Here is a 26,341-nt window from a genome sequence, read left to right as displayed (position 1 = left end):
AGAAGGATCTTTGACACAGGTGTGGAGGATAGAGAAAGTGAGTGGAGGCCTCGGGCAGATTAGGAAACTTGAAAAATAAACTAGATGGCCTGGCCTGTGGTGGCAAAAAGGAAAAAGCATTGACTTGGAACACTGAGGTTGCTGGTTTGAAACCCTGGGCTTGCCAGGTCAAGACACATATGACAAGCAATTAATGAATGAATAACTAAAAAATGAAGCAACTATGAGTTGATAGTTCTTGCTACCTACCTCCTCTCTCTCTATAAAATCAATCAATAAAATCTAAAAATAAAAACAATTCAGGGTGAAGGATGCTGAGGACTTGATCAGGGGCAGCAGCAGGGAAAGGATGTTCTATTTCTAGTTAGGGCTTCTGCCCATCCCTCCAGTGGGAGTGCTTTCAGAGTTTGGGTGAATGAAGGCACCATAAAGGTAAAAGAAACCAACATGAGCAGTAACTAAATGGTTCACTCATTCATTCATTCTTAATTCAGCCAGAAGCTTATAGAAAACTTTTCTATTAGGAACATGAGCTAGGAAACTAAAGAAGGTAGGGGCAGAATGGTTTGCCCAAAGCTGAGAGGTCCAAATTCAGCCCACAAATATTTATTGCTCACCTAACCTATGTGAATCTCTGTGTTAAGTGCTGGGAATACAGCATTGAACAAGACAAGATCTGCAGTCTCATGAAGTTTATATTCTATGGGGTAGAGTGACAAATCAACAGCCTCAAAAATGCACAGGGTGTATGAGCAATAATTAGCTTGGTTGGAGAGAATTTGAGTCAGGAATAGGAAAGATCAGATATCGTTGCAGAAGTAAATCTATTTGGTGAAGATCTCGGTAAAGGGCAATGGGAGCCCTTTTGAGGTTCTTTGGGAGTTCTTTGTTCCAGGGTTATGGAGGCAGGGAAAGTGACTATTGATTTATATACATACATATATACATACACATATATATTTTTGAGAAACCTGAGGCTCCGAGGGGCAGTGTCACCTGCCCAAGGCCAAAAGTGTAAGATCTGGCAAGCAGGTCTCCACGGTCTGAGTTAAAAGTCCGTGCTCGCCTTCTGCTCTTTTCCGGCAGTGGAGGAATGGCATGGTGCCCAGGGGTCTGGGAGAGAAGGGCGCCAAGGTCTGAGCAAGATCTGCGGAAAGGTCGGGGGGTGCAGGACCCTGGGGACAACCTGGTCGCTGGACAGTAGGCACCTTCAGGGGGACCGGCCCAGGCCCGCAGGCAGCACAGCGGGCGCCCAAATCACCCCACAGTTGTGGGTTCACCGCGCGGACAGCAGGACGGAGGCGAGGTCTGCCCGCGCTGCCCGTCAGTCCCCCAGCCCGCCAGTGGTTCGTCCCGGACACCCCTCCGCGCGCGGCCGGTGCCGCGGCCCGCCCCACTTCCGGTTATTGCCGGGCCCCATATCCGGTGTCCGCCCGCCCTCGGCTCCGCAGCCATCGCCGCTGCCGCGATGCTGTCCCGGTCCCGCTGCGTGTCCCGGGCATTTAGCCGTTCGCTTTCCGCCTTCCAGAAGGTACGTTTCGGCCGGTTGGGGGCACGGCGAGGGAGAAACCCGTCGGTGGGCAGACAGGCTGCTGGGACAGAGGCGTGGCGCGCCGGCCAGGCCATGCACCAAGGGCACCGGGACGCAGAGGCCGCGGGCTGGCTGGCCCAGGACCGCTGTTGCCCGCGGGGCCGTCTTGCGGAGTCCAGCGGACCCTTGCCTTCCCGAGGCATCTGGCGCACCGTCCCTTGCTGTTACCCACCGTCCGTGCCGAGGGTTGGGAAGCCACCCAGAGCCGCGAACGCCCCGACACGAGACTCAGAGTTGGGAGGAGGCACCGCGGGTCCCCCAACGGGATCCTGGGGCCTGTCCCTTCTCTTCTGTTCAAGCCAGTGGGTATTCACTCCCGGTGGGAAGTTGAGATGTTTGGCAGGCACAGTGTGCTGTCAGAGACTGAGAGTCGTGGCTGCTGCATACCTTTTGGAATCACGAGATTACCTGTCACAGCACCTGGATAGCTCTGAGTCTTTACTTGGGGGTCGGGGGGAAGCTGTTTTTTCCCTCCTTTCATGTTGGGTGACGTCGATAATGTCTTCTTTCTCAACAGGGGAACTGCCCTCTAGGGAGACGTTCCCTGCCTGGTAAGTTTTACTCTTGCTGTCGCCTAATAGTGTCTCCTCATGGGCAGAGGAGTATGTGAGGAAATCCGGGTGCGTGTGTTTCTCCGTGTGATGTTCAGGATAGATAGGAGTGAAACAAAATGCTGTAGAGTAATAACAGCAATAATTTGTTCATCTAGTGCATAGTTACTAAGTTTCTACTGTGTGTTGGGCAGTAGCTAGACACTTCCTAGGGATACAGCAGTTGAAAATTCTTGCTCTCCTGGAGCTTACAGTCTAGTGGGAAAGACAAAGTGTAAATTGCTAAGTAAGTGAACCATCACAAATTTTGGTTAAATGCTGAGAAGGAAGCAAATGAAGGTGAATAGAAGAATCCTCTTTAATAGGTGACATTAAAGCTGTTACCCAGAGGATGTGACAGAAGCCAGTCCAGTGAAGAGTAGAAGGAAAGGGAATAGTGGGTACAAAGTCCCCGAGAAAGGAGAGACTTTAGCAGTGTTTCGGAACCGGAAAAAAGGTGATCTGGCCAGAGCATTTTGGTTAAAGGAGAGAGTGGCATGAGATAGAAGATGGTATAGAGACTATTGGAAGGAGTTTAGATTTTTATTCCGGTAATTACTATTTTTAAAATATTTTATTTATTGATTTTAGAGAGAGGAGAGAGATGGGGTGAGAGAGGTGGGAAGCATCAACTCGTAGTAGTTGCTTCTTGTGTGTGCCTTGACTGGGCAAGCCTGGGGTTTTGAACTGGCGACCTCAGCATGCCAGGTTGACACTTTATCTACTGCATCACCACCTGTCAGGCTTATCCCAATAATTTTTTATATGTCTGGAATAAATATTTGTTGAGTTGATCTTATTGTGGGCTTCCTATGTGCCAAGCAGAGTTCTGAGTGCTTTGTGTGAATTTTTCAGTTAATCATTAAGAAACAGTACAAGAAGTATTCTATTTTACATATGCAGAATCCCAAGTTAAGAAAAGTTAGGTGCCTTGACCAAGGTCATTCAGCTAACTATTGGTTAAGCCAGGTCTACCTGACTCTTCAACCTGACTCATGTACTCACCAGGATCATTTGTTGTCATGCTAGGTGACAGAAATACAGATGGTCTCTACCCTCAGGGTTCTTATGTGTAGCTGGAGAAACAGCAAATACACAATTATGCATACAAGGGTGTACTTACATTAAGATTGCCGTGAAAGAGAAGTGCAGGGTATGAGAGGGTGGAACAAAGTCACCCAGCTTGGGAAGGGGGAGAATACGGTGGGAATGTCAGTTAAGGCTTCCCCAAAGAAGTAACATTTAAGTCAAGCCTTTAGGAGTACATGGGAGTTATCCAAGAGGACTATGTTCCAGGCAAAATTAATTGCATGTGCAAAGGTTTTCAGGCAGGGAGGGACTTGACTGGTCATAGAAATGGAAAGGAAATCTGTCTGGCTGGAAAGAGCCTTATACTTGAGGTTTGCATTGTGGCTCGGGGCTTCACCTTGGGCTGGTAACTTAACTTCTTGAAACTCTGCTTATATATAAAATAGGAATAATGGCAGATGGTGTTTCACTTCAGGGAGTGGTAAGACATGAAAATCAAAATGAGGTCATTATGTGAAAGCTTTTTTATAAACTCTAAAGCACTCTAAAAATGAAACTTGCTGTAGGATGAACTCTAAATGGGAACCATGGTTCTAAAAGCTGGCTGTTCTAGCTCAAAGACATGCTAGTATACTTGGGATTTGTGCTAGAGAGTCAATCATTGGCTGCTGGACATAGAGGTGACTGATTTAACTCTGAAACCCTGGGGATGTTTGTGGGCAGGTGGGCATGTAAGAGAGCTGTGTCTCCCGTTTGCTGTCTCCTGGACCCATGGCTCAGAAAGGGTTGTTAATAGATGGGAAAAACTGAAAGAACATGCTCAGGTGAGAGAGCTGGAGTAGTAAGTTATCAGTGGGGGAAGAGCAGTTATCTGTGATAAGGGTGGTGGGGCAGAAGGGGGCTCCCACCTGTTGAGGGTTACCTAACTAGAAGAGCTCGAAAAGAGACGGTAAACTGAAAGGAAGGATAATTATTTGCTCGGTCCTAGGACAAGCTGGAAACCCTGGGCCTAAAGTCGCCTGCTCTTTGCTACTAGGGTTTAGCAATAAGACTTCAGCTCACTGCATTTTAAGTAACCAGGGAAACAAACCTAGACCAAACATTCCCACTGCTTCTCAGATTAGGATTTATGTGGTTATAGAATAAGCCATTATGTGTCTTTCTTAAGCTTCAGTTGTACATTTTTGAAGTCTTGGGAGTAGAGACATTTCATTAGGAAAACATATATGAAAAATTTATGAATTTTAAGGTAAATAAGATAAAACTACGGTAGTTTAGGCTATGACCTTAGAATTCTCCCCTTTCCTCCTTAACCACATACCCACTCTCAACCCTGCATACCCGTTGCTCTTTGCCATTATGGTTACTTTGGTGGAAAAGTTTGAGAAGCAGAACCCTGTGTGGTAAAGATTATATTGTTGCCTGTAGTTGATGCTGCTGTCCCAGAGTTAGGGGATGAACAGACAGGTATCCTTTATAAGATAAGAGTTGTTGGTTAAGAGCTGTTTTGTTTCTTGCAGGGATCTCCTTATGTCAGGGACCAGGGTACCCTGACCGCAGGAAGATTGTGTAAGTATCACTGGGTAGTACAGTTATGTGGCCACGGGGTATTTAAGATTCCGGTTCTAAATTTGACCATTTACTTTCTTCACTGGCTTCCAGAGTTAGAAGTTTAGGTGTTATGTTGAGTCCTGGACCTAATCTTGATGTTAATTTTTGGTGTGTAATGTACCCTGAGTTTCAACCTCATGTCAAGTGCTGGACCAAGAGTGTGTCTGTCCTTTTAGATTATAATGAAAGTGAAGTTGGAACTCTCTTTTTATGGTTAATAGATATAGAAGGGTGCTTCTAAATATGTAGTATTCTGGTTGGATACAGTGCAGCTGAGGGGCTGGAGGTTACACTGATTGTGGAGATTGAGAGCATCCTCATGATGTAGCATAGTTACTCATTTTAGAAACAGTAAAAGTAAAAGATTAGTCAGTTGAGTCTGGGACTTTGACTAGTTTGGAGGGAATGCTACATAGTATTGCATAATGCAGTGTTTGGAGAAAGGCCACCCATGTGTGTTTCATTCAGATTAACTTCAGTGTATGAATGTTGCTTAATGCTACTTTGCCTTCCAAGTATTTTCAAGGTGGTGGTAAGAGGATGCTCTCTAGTTACCTACTAAACAGCTATCAAGGTACTTTTTCTACAGAGAAAATCTTCAAAATTGAACAGTCAACATATTAGCTTTTTCACTGTGCATCATAGTTGGATTTTTTTGAGAAAATGATGCACTTAGTACTGGAAGTATGAATTCCTTTGTTATTTTTGGAGGGCAGTTTGGCATTCATAAGTCTTTGAACTTTGTGTACCTTTTGATCTAGTAATTCCATTTCTCAAAATGGTCATACAATAGGGAGGGATTGGTTAAGCTATGCTATCATGTTCACAGTATATGATAAGTGAAAAAAAGCAGGTTATAAAATGACTCCATTTTTGATTGCCTGATGTACTCCCATTGTAAATGTTCTTTTTTCTTTTTCCCCCATTGGTTTGAGGCGGGGGGAGTAAGGAAGAGAGAGAAAGAGTGAGCGTGTGAAAGAGAGAGTGAGCGAGAGAAGCATCAACTCGTTCCACATAGTTGTGTGCTCATTGGTTGTTTACCGTGTGTTTCCTGACTGGGGATCGAACTTGCAACCTTGGCGTGCCAGGACAACTCTACCCACTGAACAACCTGGCCGGGCTTGTAAATGTTCTTTTAACTATTGCCATATATTCTTCAGTGAACATCTAATACTTTTATAGTTGAAAATATTAGAGATTAAAAATGTGCCTGACCAGGTGGTGGTGCAGTGGATAGAGTATTGGACTGGGATGCGGAGGACCCAGGTTTGAGACCCCGAGGTTGCCAGCTTGAGCGCGGGCTCATCTGGTTTGAGCAAAGCTCACCAGCTTGGACCCAAGGTCGCTGGCTCAAGCAAGGGGTTACTCGGTCTGCTGAAGGCCCACGGTCAAGGCACATAAGAGAAAGCAATCAATGAACAACTAAGATGTCCAACGAAAAACTGATGATTGGCCCTGGCCGGTTGGCTCAGTGGTAGAGTGTCAGCCTGGCGTGCAGAAGTCCCAGGTTCGATTCCCGGCCAGGGCACACAGGAGAAGTGCCCATCTGCTTCTCCACCCCTCCCCCTCTCCTTCCTCTCTGTCTCTCTCTTCCCCTCCTGCAGCCGAGGCTCCATTGGAGCAAAGATGGCCCGGGCACTGGGGATGGCTCCTTGGCCTCTGCCCCAGGCGCTAGAGTGGCTCTGGTCGCAACAGAGCGACGCCCGGAGGGGCAGAGCATCGCCCCCTGGTGGGCAGAGCGTCGCCCCCTGGTGGGCGTACCGGGGTGGATCCCAGTCAGGCGCATGCGCGAGTCTGTCTGACAGTCTCTCCCCGTTTCCAGCTTCAGAAAAAAAAACAAAAAAAACAAAACCCTGATGATTGATGCTTCTCATCTCTCTCAGTTCCTGTCTGTCTGTCCCTATCTATCCCTCTTTCTGACTCTGTCTTTGTCCTGTAAAAAAAAAAAAAAAAAGGTGCTACTCATTTACAGTTTCAAATTGGGGCAACCACAAATCTCCATGCAATAAATACATACAAGTAACTATTTGAAAGTAAATTATTTTTTAAAATCTTTTAACTTTGAGCAGTGAGATTACATATTAAATTAGGCTATCACCCTAATCTAATAATTTCCTGTGTTGTGCATTTTTTCTATGACTAAGGTACCCACTTTATTTAAAAGGATCTTTTAGTGTAAAACTATTTTTGGCTTTATGATTTTATTTAATAGGTTGTACATTGACGTAGTTCAGAAGTACAGTGTGTCTATGAGAAGACTTGTCTTGGTCCTCCAGCGCCGGCAGGCTCCTCTGCCCTGGGACCGCCAGTTCTCCAGGTTCTGGGATGCCCTCTCAGAGCAGTCTCTGTATTTGCACAGTGCGCATTGATTCCTGCCCATGACCATGGACTTACACATGGTTATACACTTTACACAGAACACTTTGTGTTCTGTATTTTTCTCCTTGATTGTACGTAGACCTTGTTGTTATTTTGACATAAAGGAAAAAAAACCCCACAACAACCCAGTAATAAAGATAAAAATACCAAAAGGCAACTTAAATGTTTTACATTCCTATTATCAAAGTGCTTGATATACACTATTCAAACAGTCCTGAAATATAGAAAGTGAAAGTCCCCATCAGTCCAAATCACTCAACATGTGCATGTATGTAACAGATAGCCATAGATACCGTAATACCTACATCTCCTACTCTCCAGAGGTAACCACTGTCAACCCTTTCCTGTAGGCAGAGTGACATCATTCTCTGGTTTACATTATTTAAAGTTAGCGCCATATCAAAAAATGCCTTATTCTTTTGAGGTTCCTCTTTAATGAGTCCAAAACCCTGGTTCTCAAACTGCGGCTCGTGAGCCACATGCGGCTCTTTGGCCCCTTGAGTGTGGCTCTTCCACAAAATACCACGTGCGGGCGCTACCTCGATAAGGAATGTACCTACCTACATAGTTTAAGTTTAAAAAATTTGGCCCTCAAAAGAAATTTCAATTGTGATACTGTTGATATTTGGCTCTGTTGACGAGTTTTCCGACCACTGGAAATACCTTATGAGGTTTATTTTTTGTGGGGGTGGTGTGGTGTGTAATAATACCTTGTTTTATTTCTGAGTTAACTGTCTCACCTAGCTGCTTTATTTAATCTAATATCTGCAATCGTGGACAAAAATTTCATTGTATTTGGAACAGTTGCATGTATCGCAAGGGCATGCAATTTATCTTACTTGGATTTAATTAAGAAAAAAAACCTAATCAGAAAGCTAAGTTCTTTTGGTGATGTGCAAAGGACCAAGATGCTTTCTTTTTTTTTTTTTAAAGAATCAGTATGAGTATTTTGTGAAAGCTGGCATTTCACTGCAGAATAGGGTCCTAGACTCACACATGAGCTGCCTACTTAGGGCGTGCAAGTCCTCCATGATCTGTAAACCTGCCAAGTCAGAATCCGTGGGGATGGGGCCTGACAGTGTCTGGTGTGCACCCCTGGTCAGGAATCACGGATATAAAGGGACGGTGATCCGTGGTGCCTATAATGTGAGTGATTCTCTTGCTGAAGGAGTTTACTTTTATGTTTCTTTTGTAGCATTAACAATAGTAATGTCTTCAGTGTTCGCTTCTTCAGAACTACGGCTGTGTGCAGTAAGTACCTGCCCTCAGCTCCCCGCCTTCTTGGGAATGGAGTTTTAATGGGAAGAGCAACAATTGTCTGAGTTTAATTAAAGGAAAAAATTTAAAAGGAAAAAAATACGTAGACTATGTGTAATTTTCTTTTTGCTCTTTTCCTAGAGGATGATGTGATTACAGTCAAAACCCCCGCGTTTGCAGAATCTGTCACAGAAGGGGATGTCAGGTGGGAGAAAGGTGAGATCAGTGCCCTCTCAATTCTTAAGTTTAAATACTTTCTAAACGTCCCCTCTTAACCCCCACCCCATGATAATCGGAACCTATGGCTCCACCCTTTCTTTACACGTGGTGTACTTTCTCCTGGTCCTATAGGAAAGGGGTCTTATACCTGCCAAAGGGGATTTTGTGGCTACTGGAGCCCCCCCTGACAGGTAGCCTTTGATTATCTTTTCAGCTGTTGGAGACACAGTTGCAGAAGATGAAGTGGTTTGTGAGATTGAAACTGACAAGGTAGGATTCTCTTATACCAGTGCCAATTTTGTATGGTCTCCCTTTGGTTTCTTTTCTTTTTTCTTTTTTTATAGTTTTAAGATTTCATTCAATTTAGAGAGGTGGGGGGGGGGAGAGAGAGAGAGAGAGAGAGAGAGAGAAGGGAGAGGAGCAGGAAGCATCAACTCCCATATGTGCCTTGACCAGGTAAGCCCAGGGTTTTGAACCGGTGACCTCAGCATTCCAGGTCGATGCTTTATCCACTGCGCCACCACAGGCCAGGCTCTCCTTTGTTTCTTAACCTAATGAAAGGACCAGGGACTTAACTGTTGTTTAAAGATAATTTTTAAGTGGCTGTAAACATAGTTTTAAAAATGATGAAATAGTTCATTTAAAAAAAAGCTTTAAAAGTTTAAGTTTAGATTGTTATAGGTCAGCGATTCTCAATCTTTTTCATCTCATGGCACACGTAAACTAATTACTAGGATTCTGCAGCACACTAAAAATATATTTTTTGCCAGTCTGACAAAAAAATTGGTATAATTTTGATTCATTCACACTGATGGTTGTTGTGTTGGCTGTTGTCATTTTTTTATTTGACAGTTTGAGGAAAAAGAGGTCAGTGCTCTAAATTGTCAGGTACTGCATGTTTTAAAAATTCTTGTGGGCCTGACCAGGCAGTGGCGCAGTGGATAGAGCGCCAGACTGGGATGCGGGAGACCCAGGTTCGAGACCCCAAGGTCACCAGCTTGAGCGCAGGCTCATCTGGTTTGAGCAAAAAAAAAAGCTCACCAGCTTGAGCCCAAGGTTGCTGGCTCAAGCAAGGGGTTGCTCAGTCTGCTGAAGGCCCGCAGTCAAGGTACATATGAGAAAGCAATCAATGAACAACTAAGATGTTGCAGCACACAGCGAAAAAACTAATGATTGATGCTTCTCATCTCTCCATTCCTCTCTGTCTGTCCCTGTCTATCCCTCTCTCTGACTCTCTCTCTGTCTCTGTAAAAAAAAAAAAAATTCTTGTGGCACACCAGTGAAAATCACTGTTCTAGGTGTATATAGTAGTATTGTAGTGCTTCGTGTGTGGGCGCACACGCGATTTATTGCCAGTTGTCTTTCAAGTATCACCTGGAAACACATGAACTGAATGTTGCTCTAATGTAGTTTCTGAGAAAGGACAAAAAGGGTGAATCTTTACAATAGTATATATAGACTTGTCATACTCCTATTCTGAAAGTGTGGCCCTGCTGTTTCTATGTACATGGTCTTACATATATTATGTTATAACCTCTGTGACTCATATTTGAAATTATATACAATTCTCTAATGCTGAGCAAAAATTTGGACTCTTTCTCCATCTGTCTTTCTTTTCCAGACTTCCGTGCAGGTTCCATCACCGGCAAGTGGCGTTATCGAAGCTCTCTTGGTACCTGATGGAGGAAAAGTAGAAGGGGGCACTCCTCTTTTCACACTCAGGAAAACTGCCGGTAAAGTTCTCTTGGTGGTCAAGGTGTTCGCATTGCCCCTTGGAATAGGAGCTGAGCATAATGTACTAATTCATTGATACTTCAGAGACAATTGGGCATTCCAGCCAAATTATTGCCTTAGTTGAAGGAATAAGAAGGGTATTTGTATAATGTGAACTTTAAATGCCAAGTTCTAGAAGAAAGGGGTATTAAAATAAACCTGATAGCCTGACCTGTGGTGGCGTAGTGGATAAAGCGTCAACCTGGAAATGCTAAGGTCGCTGGTTCAAAACCCTGGGCTTGCCTGGTCAAGGCACATGAGAGTTGATGCTTCCAGCTCCTCCCCCCTGTCTCTCCTCTCTCTCTCTCTCTCTCTCTCTCTCTCTCTCTGTCTCCTCTCTAAAGTGAATAAATAAAATAAATTTAAAAAAAATAAACCTGATAATACTCTGTTCTTTCCATGTATGTTTCTTATGGTGGACCTTAAAGATACGATAAAATCAAGAAGATTCTAAAGACAGTGATTTTTTTTTTCTTCATAGTCCTGGCATCAGAATCACAGGGTGACTTTAAAAATAATACAGATGCCTAATCTCCATGGTCCAGGGATTCTGATATATTAAATCTGGGGTTATAAGGTCTTGGTTATCTATTAGAGTGGTGTGTGTGTGTGTGTGTTTACTGCTCTCCAAGTGAGTTGGATACACAGCCAGGGCTGAGAGCCAGTGTTCTAAAGTGAGAAGAAGCAATATTTCGTGGTATGTATTATAGAGAATTCAGTGTAGTGTAGGGAGGGTTGGTATTTCTCTTGGGAAGAAATGGGAATTAAGGAAATGAATTTGAACTGGACCTTACAGTCAGTATTAGAGAATAGAAAAGAAAGTATGTTTTTCTGATTCTCAGTTAAATGCTCTGACTACTAAAGTTTCTTTCTTTCTCATAGTTAAACTATATAGTATAGATGTGGCAGGTTGAATCATTGAAATTGATCAGGGGTCTATGGAAGCCCAGAATAGAAAGAATGTGCAGTAGAGAGCTAAGGAAGAAGATTGAATCTTCAGTTAAAGATTTCCACCTTCTGATCATTTATTCCTTAAAATGAGTTCTAATTTAAATATGAAACCAGATATAATGTCTAGATGGGTAAAATCAAAATAAGGATCTAATTGACCTTGTGAATTTATTACTTGACCACTTGGGGGTTTTTTTTGTGGGTTTTTTTTTTTTTTTTTGTATTTTTCTGAAGCTGGAAATGGGGAGAGACAGTCAGACAGACTCCCGCATGCACCCGACCGGGATCCACCCGGCATGCCCACCAAGGGTGACGCTCTGCCCACCAGGGGGCGACGCTCTGCCCACCCCGGGGGCGATGCTCTGCCGCGCGACCAGAGCCACTCTAGCGCCTGGGGCAGAAGCCAAGGAGCCATCCCCAGTGCCCGGGCCATCTTTGCTCCAATGGAGCCTTGGCTGCGGGAGGGGAAGAGAGAGACAGAGAGGAAGGAGGGGGGTGTGGAGAAGCAAATGGGCACTTCTCCTATGTGCCCTGGCCGGGAATCGAACCCAGGTCCCCTGCACGCCAGGCCGACGCTCTACCGCTGAGCCAACCGGCCAGGGCCTTGACCACTTGGTTTATGAGCCATCCTAGATCCCTGGTTGGCAAACCACGGCTCACGAGCCACATGCAGCTCTTTGGCCCCTTGAGTGTGGCTCTTCCACAGAATACCATGTACGGGCGCTACCTCAATAAGGAATGTGCCTACCTATATAGTTTAAGTTTAAAATATTTGGCTTTCAAAAGAAATTTCAATCATTGTACTGTTGATATTTGGCTCTGTTGACTAATGAGTTTGCCGACCACTGTGACCTAGTTGAAATGCTTTGAACTTTTAAGTCTAAATGAGCCTTTGATTATTTAAGTTTTTTTTTTTTTTTTTTTTTTAAGTGAGAAAAGGGGAGATTATGAGACAGACTTCCACATGTGCCCCGACTGGGATCCACCTGGCAATCCCTGTCTGGGGCTGGTACTTGAATCTAACATGCTCTGACCAACCTAGCTATCCTCAGTGCCCGGGGCTGATGCTTGAACCAGTCAAGCCACTGGCTGCGGGAGAGGGATGGGGAGAGAAGCAGGTGGTCGCTTCTCATGTGTTCCCTGACTAGGAATCGAACCTGGAACGTCCGTACACCAGGCCAACGTTCTATCCACTGAGCCAGTTGGCCAGGGCCTTTTGTTTTTTAATAGTTAATATCATGCCACATGTGATGTGATGTTAAAATTAAAGATGAGACTATTAGTATTACGTGACTAGAAGTAGGTTATTTTTATGTATGTTTTGAACATCTTAAATGGCCTAGGTTTTTGTTGTTTTTTTGCATGGAAGTTTACATTTCCATGGGCTTAGTAGGTACTTGCTAAATATGGTGATCAGTAGATATTTGTGAAATTAGGAAGGCAGCTGAATTCAGTTAATCTGAGGTGGGGCATCTAGGAGCCCTAGGGAATTGAAGAATGGTGCCTTATTTTATTGTCTCTTAGTGCCTTACTATATAGCAAATACCCAGTGAGCATTTGTTGATTAGACAGAGCTTTTACTGCTAAATTCTGCTTAGTATCTGTGATTTGGTTGCTTCCTGTTCCAGAAAGTGCCAATGGCTTTTTTTTTTTCTTGTTTTTCAGCCGCTCCTGCAAAGGCCAAGCCAGCTGAAGCCCCTGCTGCCGCGGCCCCAAAAGCAGAACCTGCAGCACCAGCAGTTCCTCCTCCCCCTGCAGCATCCATCCCCACTCAGATGCCACCAGTGCCCTCGCCCTCCCAACCTCCTGCCAGCAAACCAGGTGAGCCTCCACTTCCCACCTGTCTTTATGTGGGAGAAGAACAATCTCTTCTAATGTCCTGTTTCTTCACAGGGCAAAGTCTGAGACTAATCATAGCTCTGAGCAGGCTCTGTTGGCTACTCTGTAGAAAGAACGCTAGACTTTGTATCCGAACACCTGAGTGCATCCCTGCTTTCTGTTTATAGCTGTGTGACTTGGCTAGTTACTTAACTACTTAACTGTTCCTTTGTGAAGTGGGAATGGGACTAATGTGCCTCAGAATATCTTGACGATTACGTGACAGTACAGTCTGAAAGCACCATACATACTCAGTAAAGGTTCCTTTCGTTTTCTGATGCAGCTGTACCCCCTCTCTTCGTTTTCAGTGTCTGCAGTGAAACCCACTGCTGCTCGTCCAGTAGCCGAGCCGGGAGCTGGTCTGCGTTCAGAACATCGGGTACGCCTCTGAGGACCATTCCAGGAGAGAGGCAGAGGGACTGCTCTTGAGTTTAGTGGAGTGTGGGGATGCTGGTGCCTACCTTTGAAGGGCTGGCTGCTTATTTTCTTGGCCTTGACAGGGAAACTTGTTCATAGTCACGAGCTTTCAAATGATAGGACTAGGACCTGAGTGAGCACTTGTCCAGTGGTTTTCCCTAGTATGTTATGCTACCACTGAAATGTCTTGGGTGAGTAAAATATTTGCAGGGATGGTAACTTATTGGTATTGTGTGGGGGGGGTGCATTAACACACTTCAGAGAGGTGGTTTAGTGAGCTCTGTTCCTACACTTCCGGGATACCTAGCTGAGGGCTACACAGTATCCGTCAGGGGCAGACATAAAACCTCAAGGAAGTATGGTCAAGAGTGTGGGTTCCCCTGCCTGAGATTACCTCCTAAAAATACTACAGCCTCTAAAGTTTATTGCTTGTGAGTTTCCATCCCACAAGTAGCTATTCTCATGCAAGTCTTTAACACTAGAAATTGCCTTTTCTATAGTGATCCCTGGGCCGACTAGCCCTATACCACACTCTTCCTTTTCATAAATTGTTTTTTTTAAATCAAACCATTTCCTGGACCTCCTTTCTTGGTTAAACTTCAGGTGCATATGAGTAGTTTTGTTTGTTTCCTCGTTTTTATGCTCAGAGAAGCAAGACCACAGGAAAGAGGAAGCCTAGGGCTCTCATTGTACTTAGATTTTTATTTTTATTTTTGTTTACTTATTTTAGTGGGCTGGGGGGAGAGAGAGAGAACACTGATCTGTTCCTGTGTGTGCCCTGACCAGGGGTTCAACTTGCAACTTGTGTGCTTCAGGATGGTGTTCTAACAAATCAAGCTATCTAGCCAGAGCTTATTTTATTTTTTTATTTATTGATTTGGGGTGGGGGAGACATTGATCTGTTATTCCACTGATTTATGCATTCATTAGTTGAGTCTTGCATGTGCCCTGACTGGGGATAGAACCTGCAACCTTGGTGTATTGAGATGACACTATAACCAACTGAGCTACCTGGCCAGGGCTGTACTTAGATCTTAATAGTCCTGACCCCCCCCACACCTGGCAAGGGGATGAAATGGACCAGGTGGGGAGTGCTTGATCCAAAGAGACCTAGCTTGTCAGTACTTGTCCCACTTGGACTTTCAGGAGAAGATGAACAGGATGCGGCAGCGTATTGCTCAGCGTCTGAAGGAAGCCCAGAATACGTGTGCAATGCTGACAACTTTCAACGAGATTGACATGAGGTGAGAGCTCTAATCCTCTTATTTCCGTTCCCCTTTTCTTGGAGAGTACTTGAAATTGCCCCAGTCCTCACCTAAATCTTGTGATTTCTGATAAATGAGATTGGCAATAGTCTTGAACTCTGATGACTAGTGTTGAGTTGCCAAGTAGAGGTAGGGCAACCAGGCCAAGAAGGCTATGCCGAGGCCTGCCCACTGGGAAGGAGAAGCACTTGACAGTGCCCGGAGCCAGGGCACCCTCCCTGCTTCTTTCTCACGGTGACTGTCCCTTATGTATGTTTCTAAGCGACTCAGAATTGTGTGGGTGAAAAGGCATAGGCTTGTATTAACTTTCATCTTTCCCAGCTCTGATGATGAGAAGGAAAAAGTTGTGTTTTTAAAAGAAAACCTCAGGATATTAACTAAAAGGACTAATTCAGTATGGTTGGTCCTCAAATAATGTTGTTTTGTTATAATGTTGAGGTGCCATAGGGACTTAGTTCTTATTTGTATTAATTAGCCTATGGTAACATTGGTGTCTTTATATATCATTTGGCTTAAAGTCACAGAACCTACCAATGTTAATACCTAACACTGTTAAGTGAGGACTTACTATATACTCATTTCTGTAGTAAGCTAATTGTTGATTCACCTCTTTTCTTCAAGATTTTGATGTTTACAACTACCAGCACTTTAGAGAAGAGAATGTAGTTAAATTTATTTTTAAATTTAGAAATTAAATTTAATGGGATGACATTGATCAATAAGAGTACATAGGTCTAGCCTGGTCTGTGGTGGCACAGTGGATAGAGTGTTGACCTGGAATGCCGAGGTCACGAGTTAGAAATCATGAACTTGCCCAGTCAAGGCACATATGACAAGCAGTCAATCAATGAACAACCAAAGTGAAGCAACTATGAGTTGATCCTTCTTGCTTCCCGTCCCTCTCTCTTCTCTCTCTGTAAAAATCAATAAGTAAAATCTTAAAAAGAAAAAGGTATATAGGTCTCAGGTAAACATCTCTATAGCATTTGAACTGTTGATTGCATTGTGTGCCCATCACCTGAAGTCAGATCATTTTTCATCACCATATATTTGTCCCTTTTTACTGCCCTCCCTCGAGAATATACTGTAGTTAAATTTAATATTTTTTGAGCATTTACTGTGTACAAGATATTGTAAGTATATGAGGAAGGTACAAAAGTGAGTGAAAAGAGCTTCTACTGTTCTAGAAGTTACTGTCTAATGTGGATAAACTCAAAGTAAAATCTAGAAAAACAAGTATCAGAAGGGTACAAAAGAATTAGATAATTTGTTTTTGAGATGGAGGGCAGAAGTAGAGACGGTGGGTCAAGAGAGGCTTGCTCGAAGAAAGAGCATGCTTGACCAGGCGGTGGTGCAGTGAGTGGATAGAGCATCAGACTGGGATGCGGAGGACCCAGGTTTGAAACCCCGAGGTCACTGGCCTGAGTGCAGGCTCATCTAGCTTGAGCCCAATGGGCTCACAAGCTTGAGCATGGGATCATGGACATGACCCCATGGTCACTAGCTTGAGCCCAAAGGTCACTGGCTTGAGCCCTAGGTCGCTGGCTTGAGCAAGGGGTCACTCACTCTGCTGTAGCCCCCCAGTCAGGGCACACATGAGAGAGCGGTTGGTGAACAACTAAGGTGCTGCAGCAAAGGGTTGGTGCTTTTCATCTCTTTCCCTTCCTGCCTGTCCCTATCTGTCTCTCTGTGCTTCTCATCTCTCTCCCTTCCTGCCTGTCCCTATCTGTCTCTCTGTGCTTCTCATCTCTCTCCCTTCCTGCCTGTCCCTATCTGACTCTGTCACTAAAAAGAAAGAAAGAAAGAGAACAACTAGCATTTTGACACAGGTAACAAGTGGAGAAAGATCATTCCAGGCGCTGTTAGCAATGTGGGCTTGACACAGACAGGAAAGTACAAGACACATGTGAGAAGTCTGCTGTGAGGAATATGCATGAGGAGGGGTGGGAGGCCAGGGGTAAGAGTTTCTGTTTAACCCTGGGTAAATCGTCAGTTCTTCAGGTCATCTCTTTGTTTCTTTTGGTCCTCAGTGTTTAGTCTGCTAGTCTATTTTTTATTGGGGAAATTTGTTTTCCTTTGAAAGGGATGTGAAAAGTATGGAGAAGGGAATGGTCTTGGACAGTGTACTCTGGTGGAGTTCTCAGAGGAGAGCCCTGTTTCACTAGATGTCATTCATTTGTTGTGAAGCTTCCTGAAAAGATTGGATATCATTCAAGCTAGTAGGGAAGAACCTTGACTAATGAGTCACAAAGTCTGCAGCTTAGGTTTCAATGCATTAGGGCCAAATTGTGAATAAATTGAATTGGACTTTGAAATTCTACCCAGTTTCTTAAGACAAAATACGTAAATATTTGTGGACTTGAAAGAGGCAGTTGGCTCAACAGCTTTGACTGGAAAGTAGGAGTAATAGTTGGATCTCCTTTTAGCAGCTGACCGAGGTGTCACTTAATGATGGCCTGGGGTCTCGCTGCAGTCAGTAATCTGGTTTAGATCGAATGCCCTTTGGGTCTTGTGCTGATCAGCTAACCCATAGGGGCCTTTCTGAGAAACCTTCTCCTCTCCCTGTTGTCCCAGCCTCTGCCTCCAAGGACAGAGCTCTGAAATAGAAACTACTTAATGACCAGACAGCAGCGTTGGGGCAGCTTTGAGAGCAGAGATGTTTTATCACTTCTCTTTCCCTCTTCTGCAGCTCTTGTGTCTTGGGAACCAGTAATGTCTTTAGAGTGGTAATTCTAGCACTAAATAAGGTTAGACTCAGGAAAACAAACATTTAAACTCAATCAGTCCCCCTAGGAAAACTTCCTTTTTAAAAAAAGGTCTGAAAGGGGGAGTTCAAGTTATATCATCTTATCTTTCAGGCTAATGTCGAATTAGGCCATTATAGGGGAACTGAGCATTTGGGCCTGAGATAAAGTTAAATTCAATTTCCATCACAGAACTGTATTCCGATAAACACTGAAGTTTTCCTCAGCAAAGTGATGGGAAGGCCATTTCCCACTGACTGCAGTATGTATGTGACGTGCACGTAGAAAAACCAGTCCTGAAGGAACAAAGGCTGGTCCCGCTGCAGAGCTTCTCAGGCACTGCTGCTCAGACTTCAGACGCCTAGGCTCACCCAGGGTCACTTCTCTCAGTACTAAGGAAACCACATCCATTCAACTGATCCCTTGAGGGCAAGGGCTGTGTCTTTCTTCTCTTTGTATCTCTGTGGCCAGCATTGACCCTCACATGTGGTGGGGCACCTGTTTGAAGGAGCAAGTGCCTGGAACTGCTAACTCCGGGGAGATGAAGAATGAGTCTCCTGACTTTCCCATCAGCCTACCAGAACACTGCTTTATACCCTCCCATCTATGACTGCTTTTGCTCACCCAGAGCCCATATTCCTGTGGAGTTTTTGTGGGGTTTTTTTTTGGGGGGGGGTGTTGTCACTAATTAGGAAATAGAGTGCATGTCACAAGTAAGTCATAGTCAGGTTTGATGGTTTTTTGGAAATAATTCTAATAAAAATAATATTGCTTGTTTAGTAGACTTTATTCTAAAAAAATTTTTTTTAGGGTAGATAGCTCATGATATTAGTGTAGCTAGAAATCACTTTCTCATCCGGGGCAAGGATGTTGGTTGCTGTGTGATCTCTTGTTATGATATCTGTCACTGAAGTAGTGACTTTTGGAGTATGAAGGAGCTTGCATAGGGATCAGCCCACCGTAAAGATAGTTTTGACCTTATTCCTTTGTATCCAGGTATTTTTATAAAGGAACAAAGGTTATTGCATTGACCTTTAGTGGATTATTTCAAAACTTGAACTTAGGGTACAGAGTGAGGGAAAAAGCTTACCCAATTGTGTACATGGAGTTAGAAACCAGCATAATAGCCAAAATCAAGGCTTCATTTTCAGTCAGTTTGTTTTGTAATGTGTTTTTGCAGTAACATCCAGGAGATGCGGGCCCGGCACAAAGATGCTTTTCTGAAGAAACATAACCTCAAACTGGGCTTCATGTCGGCCTTTGTGAAGGCCTCAGCCTTTGCCTTGCAGGAGCAGCCTGTTGTAAATGCAGGTGAGTTGTGCCGGCATTGCCGAGGGCCTGGGAGGATGTGCATGAACAGACCTGCTCCCACACTCAGACACAAAGATGGGGTCAACAGGCCAAGACTTCATTTTATACCTGTGAAAACGTGAGTGTCTTGCCCAGGCATTTCTTGATCCGCCTTTGTAAAATAGTATCACAATGACTTTGTCCCCATTAAAGGGACAGAATGGTTTCCCTTCCCAGTGCATAGCTTGGGAGTGCTTGGCCAGCTCAGCTCTTCAGGCTTCTCGTGTCTGGGTGGAAGCACATGTCCTGTCTAGCACCGCCCTTCCTAACGGTCTGCTGTCGTGAGGCCTGACTTCTGCACGTGGCGTAGGCTCCAGGGTGACCTTTGATTTCTGGTTGATGGGCCTCATTGGGAGGCCTTGGGTTTGGCCCCTCTTTCATGGACTTAGTGCTCATTTTTCTTGTTTTACTCACCTATGTCTTTGAAATGTTGACCTATTGAGACACTTCTCTGTTCCCTGGAAGACTGGAGAGGGGAGATGACACGGACACCTGTGCCACCCTCAGCAGTGCCGGGGCCCCTAGAGATAAAGCCCTGCTCCCTTCCATCACATGATATGCTCTGGGTAGACAGAAGGTCTTTGTTTTGCTCATATATGTATCTCCTGGTTTCTTCCATTTTTCTCCTGCTTCCTGGTGGGCTCTCTCTATCTTCCTGCCCGCCCGTACATGTAGACATTTCTGAGTTCTCCTGGCCTCTTTGTTACTTTACACTCCTTTCCTGGGTGTCTTTATCTAACAAGACAATGTATACATGCTGTGGAAAAGATTCTCAAGCCTGTATTTTTTCATGAGTACTAGACCTAAGTTTTCAGCTGCTCTTTGCTATCTCAAGCTGCAACATTAAAGCCAGACCCCTGTCTCCTCCTGAGCCTCCTAGAAAGAGCCTTCCCTCCTGCCTTGCCCCCTTTGTGTGAGTGGGCAGCACCTCCCGCCCCCTTTGCTAATTTGCCTTTTTAGAACCACTTTTAAAACCTAGCTAAGGAAGAGCTCGTTAACAGGAACTTCCTGCGTCCTTACGTATGAGCGCCAGTGTATTGAGCCGTTCTGGGGGCTGCCAGAGAAACGGAGGCTCCTGTGCTCAGGCGCTTGGGCACAGTAGGGCACCTGGGAGAGGTTATGACCGGGGAGCATGGGAGTAAGAGCACTTTGCCGCCTGTAATGCAGTGCTTTCCATGCTGGTTGCTCAGCCCACACGGTACCACGCACTGTGGATTTTTACTCTGTTAATGCAAATACTGCGTCATTAGCCTAGGCCCCGGGAGTTGTATATGACATGTGTTTTTTCTCTCGTAGTGATTGACGATGCAACCAAAGAGGTGGTGTATAGGGATTATATTGACATCAGTGTTGCGGTGGCCACCCCACGGGTATGCTGGGGCAGGAGCTGGGGGGCTCGGTTTTATTTGTGTGAAGCAGCAGACACCTTGGCATAAGTCATGTCTGTAATTGTCTTTTTAGAAGGGAGTTAGGAAAAGAGTAACCTGTTTTAGATCATACCACATTCTTTTAATGTCAAGCCTAAACATTTTAGACTCTGTTCATCACATTAAGATATTCTGGGGAGGGGAGACCGTTGACTTAATGAATGGAGTTGTAAACTGTAAAGGGCACTCACTGTTAATCTGCAACTGAAGACAGCTTTGCGCTTTCATTAGGGTCTGGTGGTTCCCGTCATCAGGAATGTGGAGACCATGAATTACGCGGACATTGAGCGGACTATCAATGAACTGGGAGAGAAGGTAAAGTAGAACGCAGCACGCGTGTCAGCTGCTGGGCAGTGAGGGAAGAGGCCGGGGAAGGTGGGGTGACTAGGAAGCAGTGCTCAGGAGCTGGAGCCTCCCTGGGGTCCCTGCGGACTGCACGGCCACCCACCCACAGGCTGGCAGGCAGCTCACTGACCGCTTAGCATGTGCTTAGACTGAAGATCTCAGCAGGTGAGACCTGCTGGAGAAGGAAAGGGCCTGAAGGCGTGTGCCTGTCCTCCGCAGGAGCGCCAGTCACCGGCACTTTAGCCGAACAACTTTCATGTTTTTGGCAGTGCCGCCTACGGCTCTCATGTTGAAGCTAGAGCTTGGACTGTTGATTTTCGTTAAGAGCCTTCGGGACTTCCTTTAGGTGAAGAAAGCTCAAATGACCTTATTTTTCAACTATGAAATCTGTTTATAGGCCCGGAAGAATGAACTTGCCATTGAAGATATGGATGGTGGTACTTTCACCATCAGCAACGGAGGCGTTTTTGGCTCCCTCTTTGGAACACCCATCATCAACCCCCCTCAGTCTGCCATCCTGGGCATGCACGCCATCTTTGATAGGCCGGTAGCCGTGGGGGGCAAGGTAAGAACCATCACTGTTAGTGTCCTAGGGGCTAGGCGATGGGAGGGAAATCAAACTCGATGCTAATTATAAAAGACTCACTATAATTTCAGGCATACATTTCATCTCCTACTTCCTAATTAATAGCTAAGGAACTGATTCTTAAATTGTGGTGTGTGGATAAACATCATCGGGGAACTTACTAGAAATGCAAAATTCTTGGGCCTCCATCCGGACCTGTTGAAGCAGAGGCTGCAGATGCTGCTGCGCCCATTAAAGTTTAAGGAGCAGTGAGCTGAGAAGCTCACTCCCTCGTGCTGGGCGCTCAGCAGGCTTCATTCTCTGGGTGCTGTCGGGGTCTGTAGCCTTCAGGCAACATCGGGTGCTTCACTCTTGTGTGGCATGACAGTTTGGCGGGTCCATCCAGGGACCAGCGGGTGCAAACACTGCGGTGAGGAGTGGGGATACTGTCGGAGACCTGGCCCTTGCCCTGGGAAGCAGAGGGTAACAATGCAGGAGAGATTTATGAGCTGCCAAGTGTAGGATAAAGCTTAGAGGTCCCCTGGAAGTTCGGGGATAAAAATCAAGGGGGGGGGCCTGTCCTGGAAGACATGTCCGTAAGAAAGGTTTTCTGGGACTGTGTTTAGAACCTTTTTGGGTCATGAACTCCTTTGTGATTTTGAAAAATGGTAGGTCTTCTCTGATAATGCTCACACACCCAACTTTGCTTATAATTTCAGAGAATTTGCCGACCCAGGTTTTTTTTTTTTTTAATTTATTGCTTTTAGAAAGAAAGGGAGAGAAAGAAAAAAAATTGATTTGTTGTTTGACATTGGTTGATTCTTCTGTGTGCCCTGACTGGGGATTGAACCCGCAATCTTGGAACATTGGGGTCAGTGCTTTAACGAACCGAGTTATCCGGCCAGGACTGTGGACCACAAGCTTAAATTTTTATTTAAATTATAACCCTAAGAAAGTAACTACAGCAGCCAGAACCAAAGGGGAAAGTTTTCCTATAGAAAACAGACGAATAGGCACGCTCTGGCCAGTTAGAGCATTGTCCCGATAGCCAAGGTTGTGGGTTTGATCCCCAGTCAGGGCACACACAAGAATCAACCAATAAATGCATAAATAAATGGAACAACAAATAGAAATTTCTGTCTCTTAAAAATCAATAAATAAAACAACGGGCAGAGCATGTTTAAAAAGGCAGTTGTGAGGAGACTTCTGTTTTCTTGGTTAAGCTTTGTTCCTGAGTGGGGGACATGAGGGAGCTTTATGCTAAGGATAAGGCTTAGTCTGAAAATATTGTATCTAGAAGCAACATCAACAGGAAAGGAACTGGGAACTTGCCTATGGGTTGTGCTTTTCTCATTTCCTCACTCTATCGGGGCTTTTTCTCTACGGCAGACAAATCTGTAAACTTCTCATCTCTGTAGGTGGAGGTGCGGCCCATGATGTTCGTGGCACTGACGTATGATCACCGGTTGATCGATGGCAGAGAGGCGGTGACTTTCCTCCGCAAAATCAAGGCAGCGGTAGAGGATCCCAGAATCCTCCTACTAGACCTTTAGGAGGAAGTCACACACCCAACATATTGACCATGCAGGAACTGAAAACCAGTCTTCTCCCTGCCCCCATGTGGATCCCGGGTTAGCCTGGCGACAGGCACATGCTGTTGGCCTCAGACAAGGAAGCCAGGGCACTATGTAACCAGCAGTCGCAGGCCTTTTCTTGGTGTTCCTGCCAGGCTCTCTCCCTCTCTGCACCCCTCTCAACCTCGAATATCTTATTTCATTAGGCTTGAGAGAGAGAGAGCCTTAATGGATGCTCATTAATAGCCTGCCTTTCTTCCATTAGCCCTCTGCAGAGGTCCTTTTGCTTCTCCCCTGTGCCAGCATACTATAGGGAAACCACTGGGGACCATGTGATTTTCAGTCTTTTGAAAGTATCTTCTCCAGAGCTGCCTAGGAGGGTGCTGTGCCTCCCAAGCTCAGGGCAGCCTCTGGCCTGGCTGTGCGCATTCTCACTTGGTTCAACCACCTGTGTGGAGGCATTGACCACGGCCAAGAGGTGCTGCTTTGCTGCTTACATGCACCTTGTCTCAGCTGTCATTGACTTCAAGAAGCCTCTTCTACCTCTTCCAGGAAGCACAGGCCAGGGGACCTGGGGAGGGGTGGGAGATGTTGGCAGTGTGGAGGGAGAGAGGGCAGATGCCCCCTGAGGTCATAAATTGTAAACAAGGGAACAGGACCAGGCCTGCCCTCACACTCTGTCACAGTCTCTCACCAGGAAGTCCCACTCTGGCTCAGGCACACAGCTGTGGTTGTGCCAACCTTCCCAGGTTGCTAGGAACCATTCTAGCACATTGTTCTCATTTAGAGCAGCTTCTAGCACATCACAGCAGTGGAGGATGCACTGGAGCCTGGTGGAAATCGGGGGGAGGGAGGCTTCCTGTGGCCTGGCTCAGACCCTAGAGCTTTTAGATTCTGTTGGTATATGCACGTGGTGGGGAGGCAGTTCTGTTCCTTCCTGTGTCCTGCTCAGCTCTTTCTCTGCAGAGCGCAGGTCTAGAAGGATGACTGTGGTAGAAACCAGCCCCAAGATGCTAGTACATGGGGAAGTGACCAGTGTCACCTCTCAGGTACTGCTGTTGGGTCTGGGCACAATCATGGGAATTCCTTGGAACATGCTTAAATGCACACGTCTCGTCTTGAAAGCTACCAGGCTTCATTGCTTTGAATCCAGCTGCATTCCGGCCTGAGGCTGCTGACACCTGACACGGGAAGCCATTTACTTAGTGCAGAGTGCCCATTTGTGTCCCCAGCGAAGAAGCAGGGTCTGGGGGATGGGGTGGGGGGAAGGGATGGAGCCAATACTGAGTGCCTGCAGCATCTATGTCTTCACTATTCAGAACTTGTAACTGAAATATTTAAAGAAACTGATTTTAAATGCAAATTAAAGGGCAAATGTTCTCAAAGAGGGTTCCTGCTGCTTCTGTGTTCCTTTGGTTACTGAGGTTATGTCTCCAGCACTGATTGTTTGCATTGGAAGCCACATGTCCCTCTGCTTACCCAGTGATATCAATCCAACTTTTGAAATAAGTGAACATGGTACTAATTTGACAGAAAATGGAACTGTGGTCGTCTGCCAGCCAGGACAGTGCCCTGGCTTCCTGCTGACGGACGGGCCCCTTGAGCTGGCAAGCAATAGTCTTGACTGGTTCCCGCCTTTGAGAAGCCCCTTCAAATACTAACACACTTGCATTTTTGGGGGGCTTGCTCTATTTCTGGGATGGATTGGGGAGACGTGGGACAACACTTTAATTTTCACATTTTGGAATTGATTGCCACATGTGTACCAAGATGCTCAAGGTCAATAAGAACAGATGAGCATAGATGAGCTCCCAGGAGCAGTGGCCTGTGCGGAAGGGTGGACAGTTGGGTGCTGACCTAGACTGACTCCAGGTGACAGGCTCGTGATGGCTTCCAGACTTACATACAGCCTGGTCTTGCCACACAGTCCCTGCCTGCTGATCTTGCCATCTCTGTATGAAGGTCTGTCACAGGAACAAAGTGGCTCCCAGAGGGAAGATCTAAAGTTAGGAGGTAGGAAAAAAAAATTGGGTTCAATGAAAGGAATTAGAATTTTCTGTTAGGTCCAGGACATGATGCTATGCCAGATGCTTTAATTAATAAACCTACAAGGGTGGTATTATCCCTATTTTATCAAAAGGAGATAGACTGTAAACCTCATAAGGGCTGGGACCACAGAACTCAGAACTTAGGGCCTAGCAAAGTACATGCACAGTGTTTATTGCATGGGTGAGGCCCAGAAGTTCCAGAACGACTCATACTTACGCAGCAGTGGTTGGAGGTGGCCTGCCCTGCCTTAAGGAGTGTAGCAAAAGGGACACAGACAAGAATAGGCTCCACTGGCTCTGACCAGGTCCTGCTGTTAACTTCTTTAAACAGGAGCCACCTTCTGTCTCAAGGGGTCACTGTTAGGATCAAACTATTCCCCTCCAGGCATCAGGACCCTCTTCCAAGACATCCTTTTATTTCCCAGGACCCAGTGACCTCTACATGCCATCACTTCCCCTTGGGCTCAAAGCTGTTCTGCAGAACACAGGCTGACATGCCATGCCCACCACCAGCCCTGCTTCCTACTCCTGGACTCCGAGCTCACTACTATCATGAGCTTCTCTGGGGGAGCCTTCCAATTTCCCCTCCCGGCAGGTGGCTCTCATTGCATTAATGAGGCAAGAACAACATAGGCAACATCAGGCTTTATTGGGCTAAGGAGGATGTGCAATCCCCCGAGAAACCAGGACCATACCAGGCTATCCCTCCCCATGTCCTCTTTACCCCCAAGTCACCTTCACAACACAGTTCCCCCCTCCCGACCCCTCCATCCAGTCAGACCGAGATAGTGTCAGAGGCGCCACCTAGTGGTGTTGCAGACACACTAGAGGCAAGGAGTTGGTCTGGTTTCTTAGGTTCCACATCCCTGTGACAGGGTGAGCCCTGGGAGGAAAAAGACCCCCAAACCCGAGGGGTTTGTCTTTGGGGCTAACTACTTACCCCAGCTCTTCAGAGACCCGAAACATTTTGTTTCTGGCCAAAAGCTTGGGTAATCATTGTGTATGTTTTGTGATTCATTTCAAAAGGGGGTGAAGTCACAGTAGGCAATGAATTGAGTAAAATGCAAAATGGTAAACAGGATGAAAGCCAGACAAGGGAATCCTAATGGGTTCAACTTGTCTTAGCAGCTTCAGCCTGGAGGCTGAACCGTGGTCTCCTCTCAGGCCCGGGGTGGGGGGGACAGGCTCCCCTTCCCCTCCACCCACTGGGCTAGCTGGCCAGGGAGCTCTTTATTCTGCTTCCAACCTTGCTCTAATTGGCATTCCTCCCTCTCCTCATTCCTGATCCTTATTTTCCTTCCCCCTCTTCCTTTTGCTCTTCAGAGTCT

At 45.7% G+C, this 26,341-nt stretch overlaps 1 protein-coding gene across 1 annotated transcript; it reads left to right on the top strand.

Annotated features, from left to right (window-relative positions):
* Window positions 1-1,414: 1,414 nt before the first annotated feature.
* On the top strand, window positions 1,415-24,355 carry DLST (dihydrolipoamide S-succinyltransferase). Its single transcript, XM_066273767.1, has 15 exons — window positions 1,415-1,531; window positions 2,109-2,142; window positions 4,731-4,779; window positions 8,396-8,451; window positions 8,599-8,673; window positions 8,891-8,946; window positions 10,298-10,409; window positions 13,066-13,221; window positions 13,587-13,657; window positions 14,842-14,939; window positions 18,885-19,015; window positions 20,351-20,424; window positions 20,713-20,796; window positions 21,224-21,391; window positions 22,810-24,355. Exons 1-15 carry the CDS (start codon window positions 1,469-1,471, stop codon window positions 22,942-22,944), a joined length of 1,362 nt encoding a protein of 453 aa, XP_066129864.1. The 5' UTR covers window positions 1,415-1,468; the 3' UTR covers window positions 22,945-24,355.
* The last annotated feature ends 1,986 nt before the right edge of the window (window positions 24,356-26,341 follow it).

This window comes from Saccopteryx bilineata, chromosome 4 (assembly GCF_036850765.1).
Source record: "Saccopteryx bilineata isolate mSacBil1 chromosome 4, mSacBil1_pri_phased_curated, whole genome shotgun sequence".
In the NCBI taxonomy this organism is placed as follows: Eukaryota; Metazoa; Chordata; class Mammalia; order Chiroptera; family Emballonuridae; genus Saccopteryx; species Saccopteryx bilineata.
This window is presented reverse-complemented; position numbering and strand designations above follow the sequence as displayed.

What these genes read in the sequence shown, in the direction of transcription:
- DLST (XM_066273767.1), top strand. Translation starts at nt 1,469, where the DNA reads ATGCTGTCCCGGTCCCGCTGCGTGTCCCGGGCATTTAGCCGTTCGCTT. An exon ending in GTGAGATTGAAACTGACAAG is followed by an intron (nt 8,947 to 10,297) that starts GTAGGATTCTCT and finishes TTTCTTTTCCAG; the next exon opens with ACTTCCGTGCAGGTTCCATC. An exon ending in ACCTCCTGCCAGCAAACCAG is followed by an intron (nt 13,222 to 13,586) that starts GTGAGCCTCCAC and finishes CTTCGTTTTCAG; the next exon opens with TGTCTGCAGTGAAACCCACT.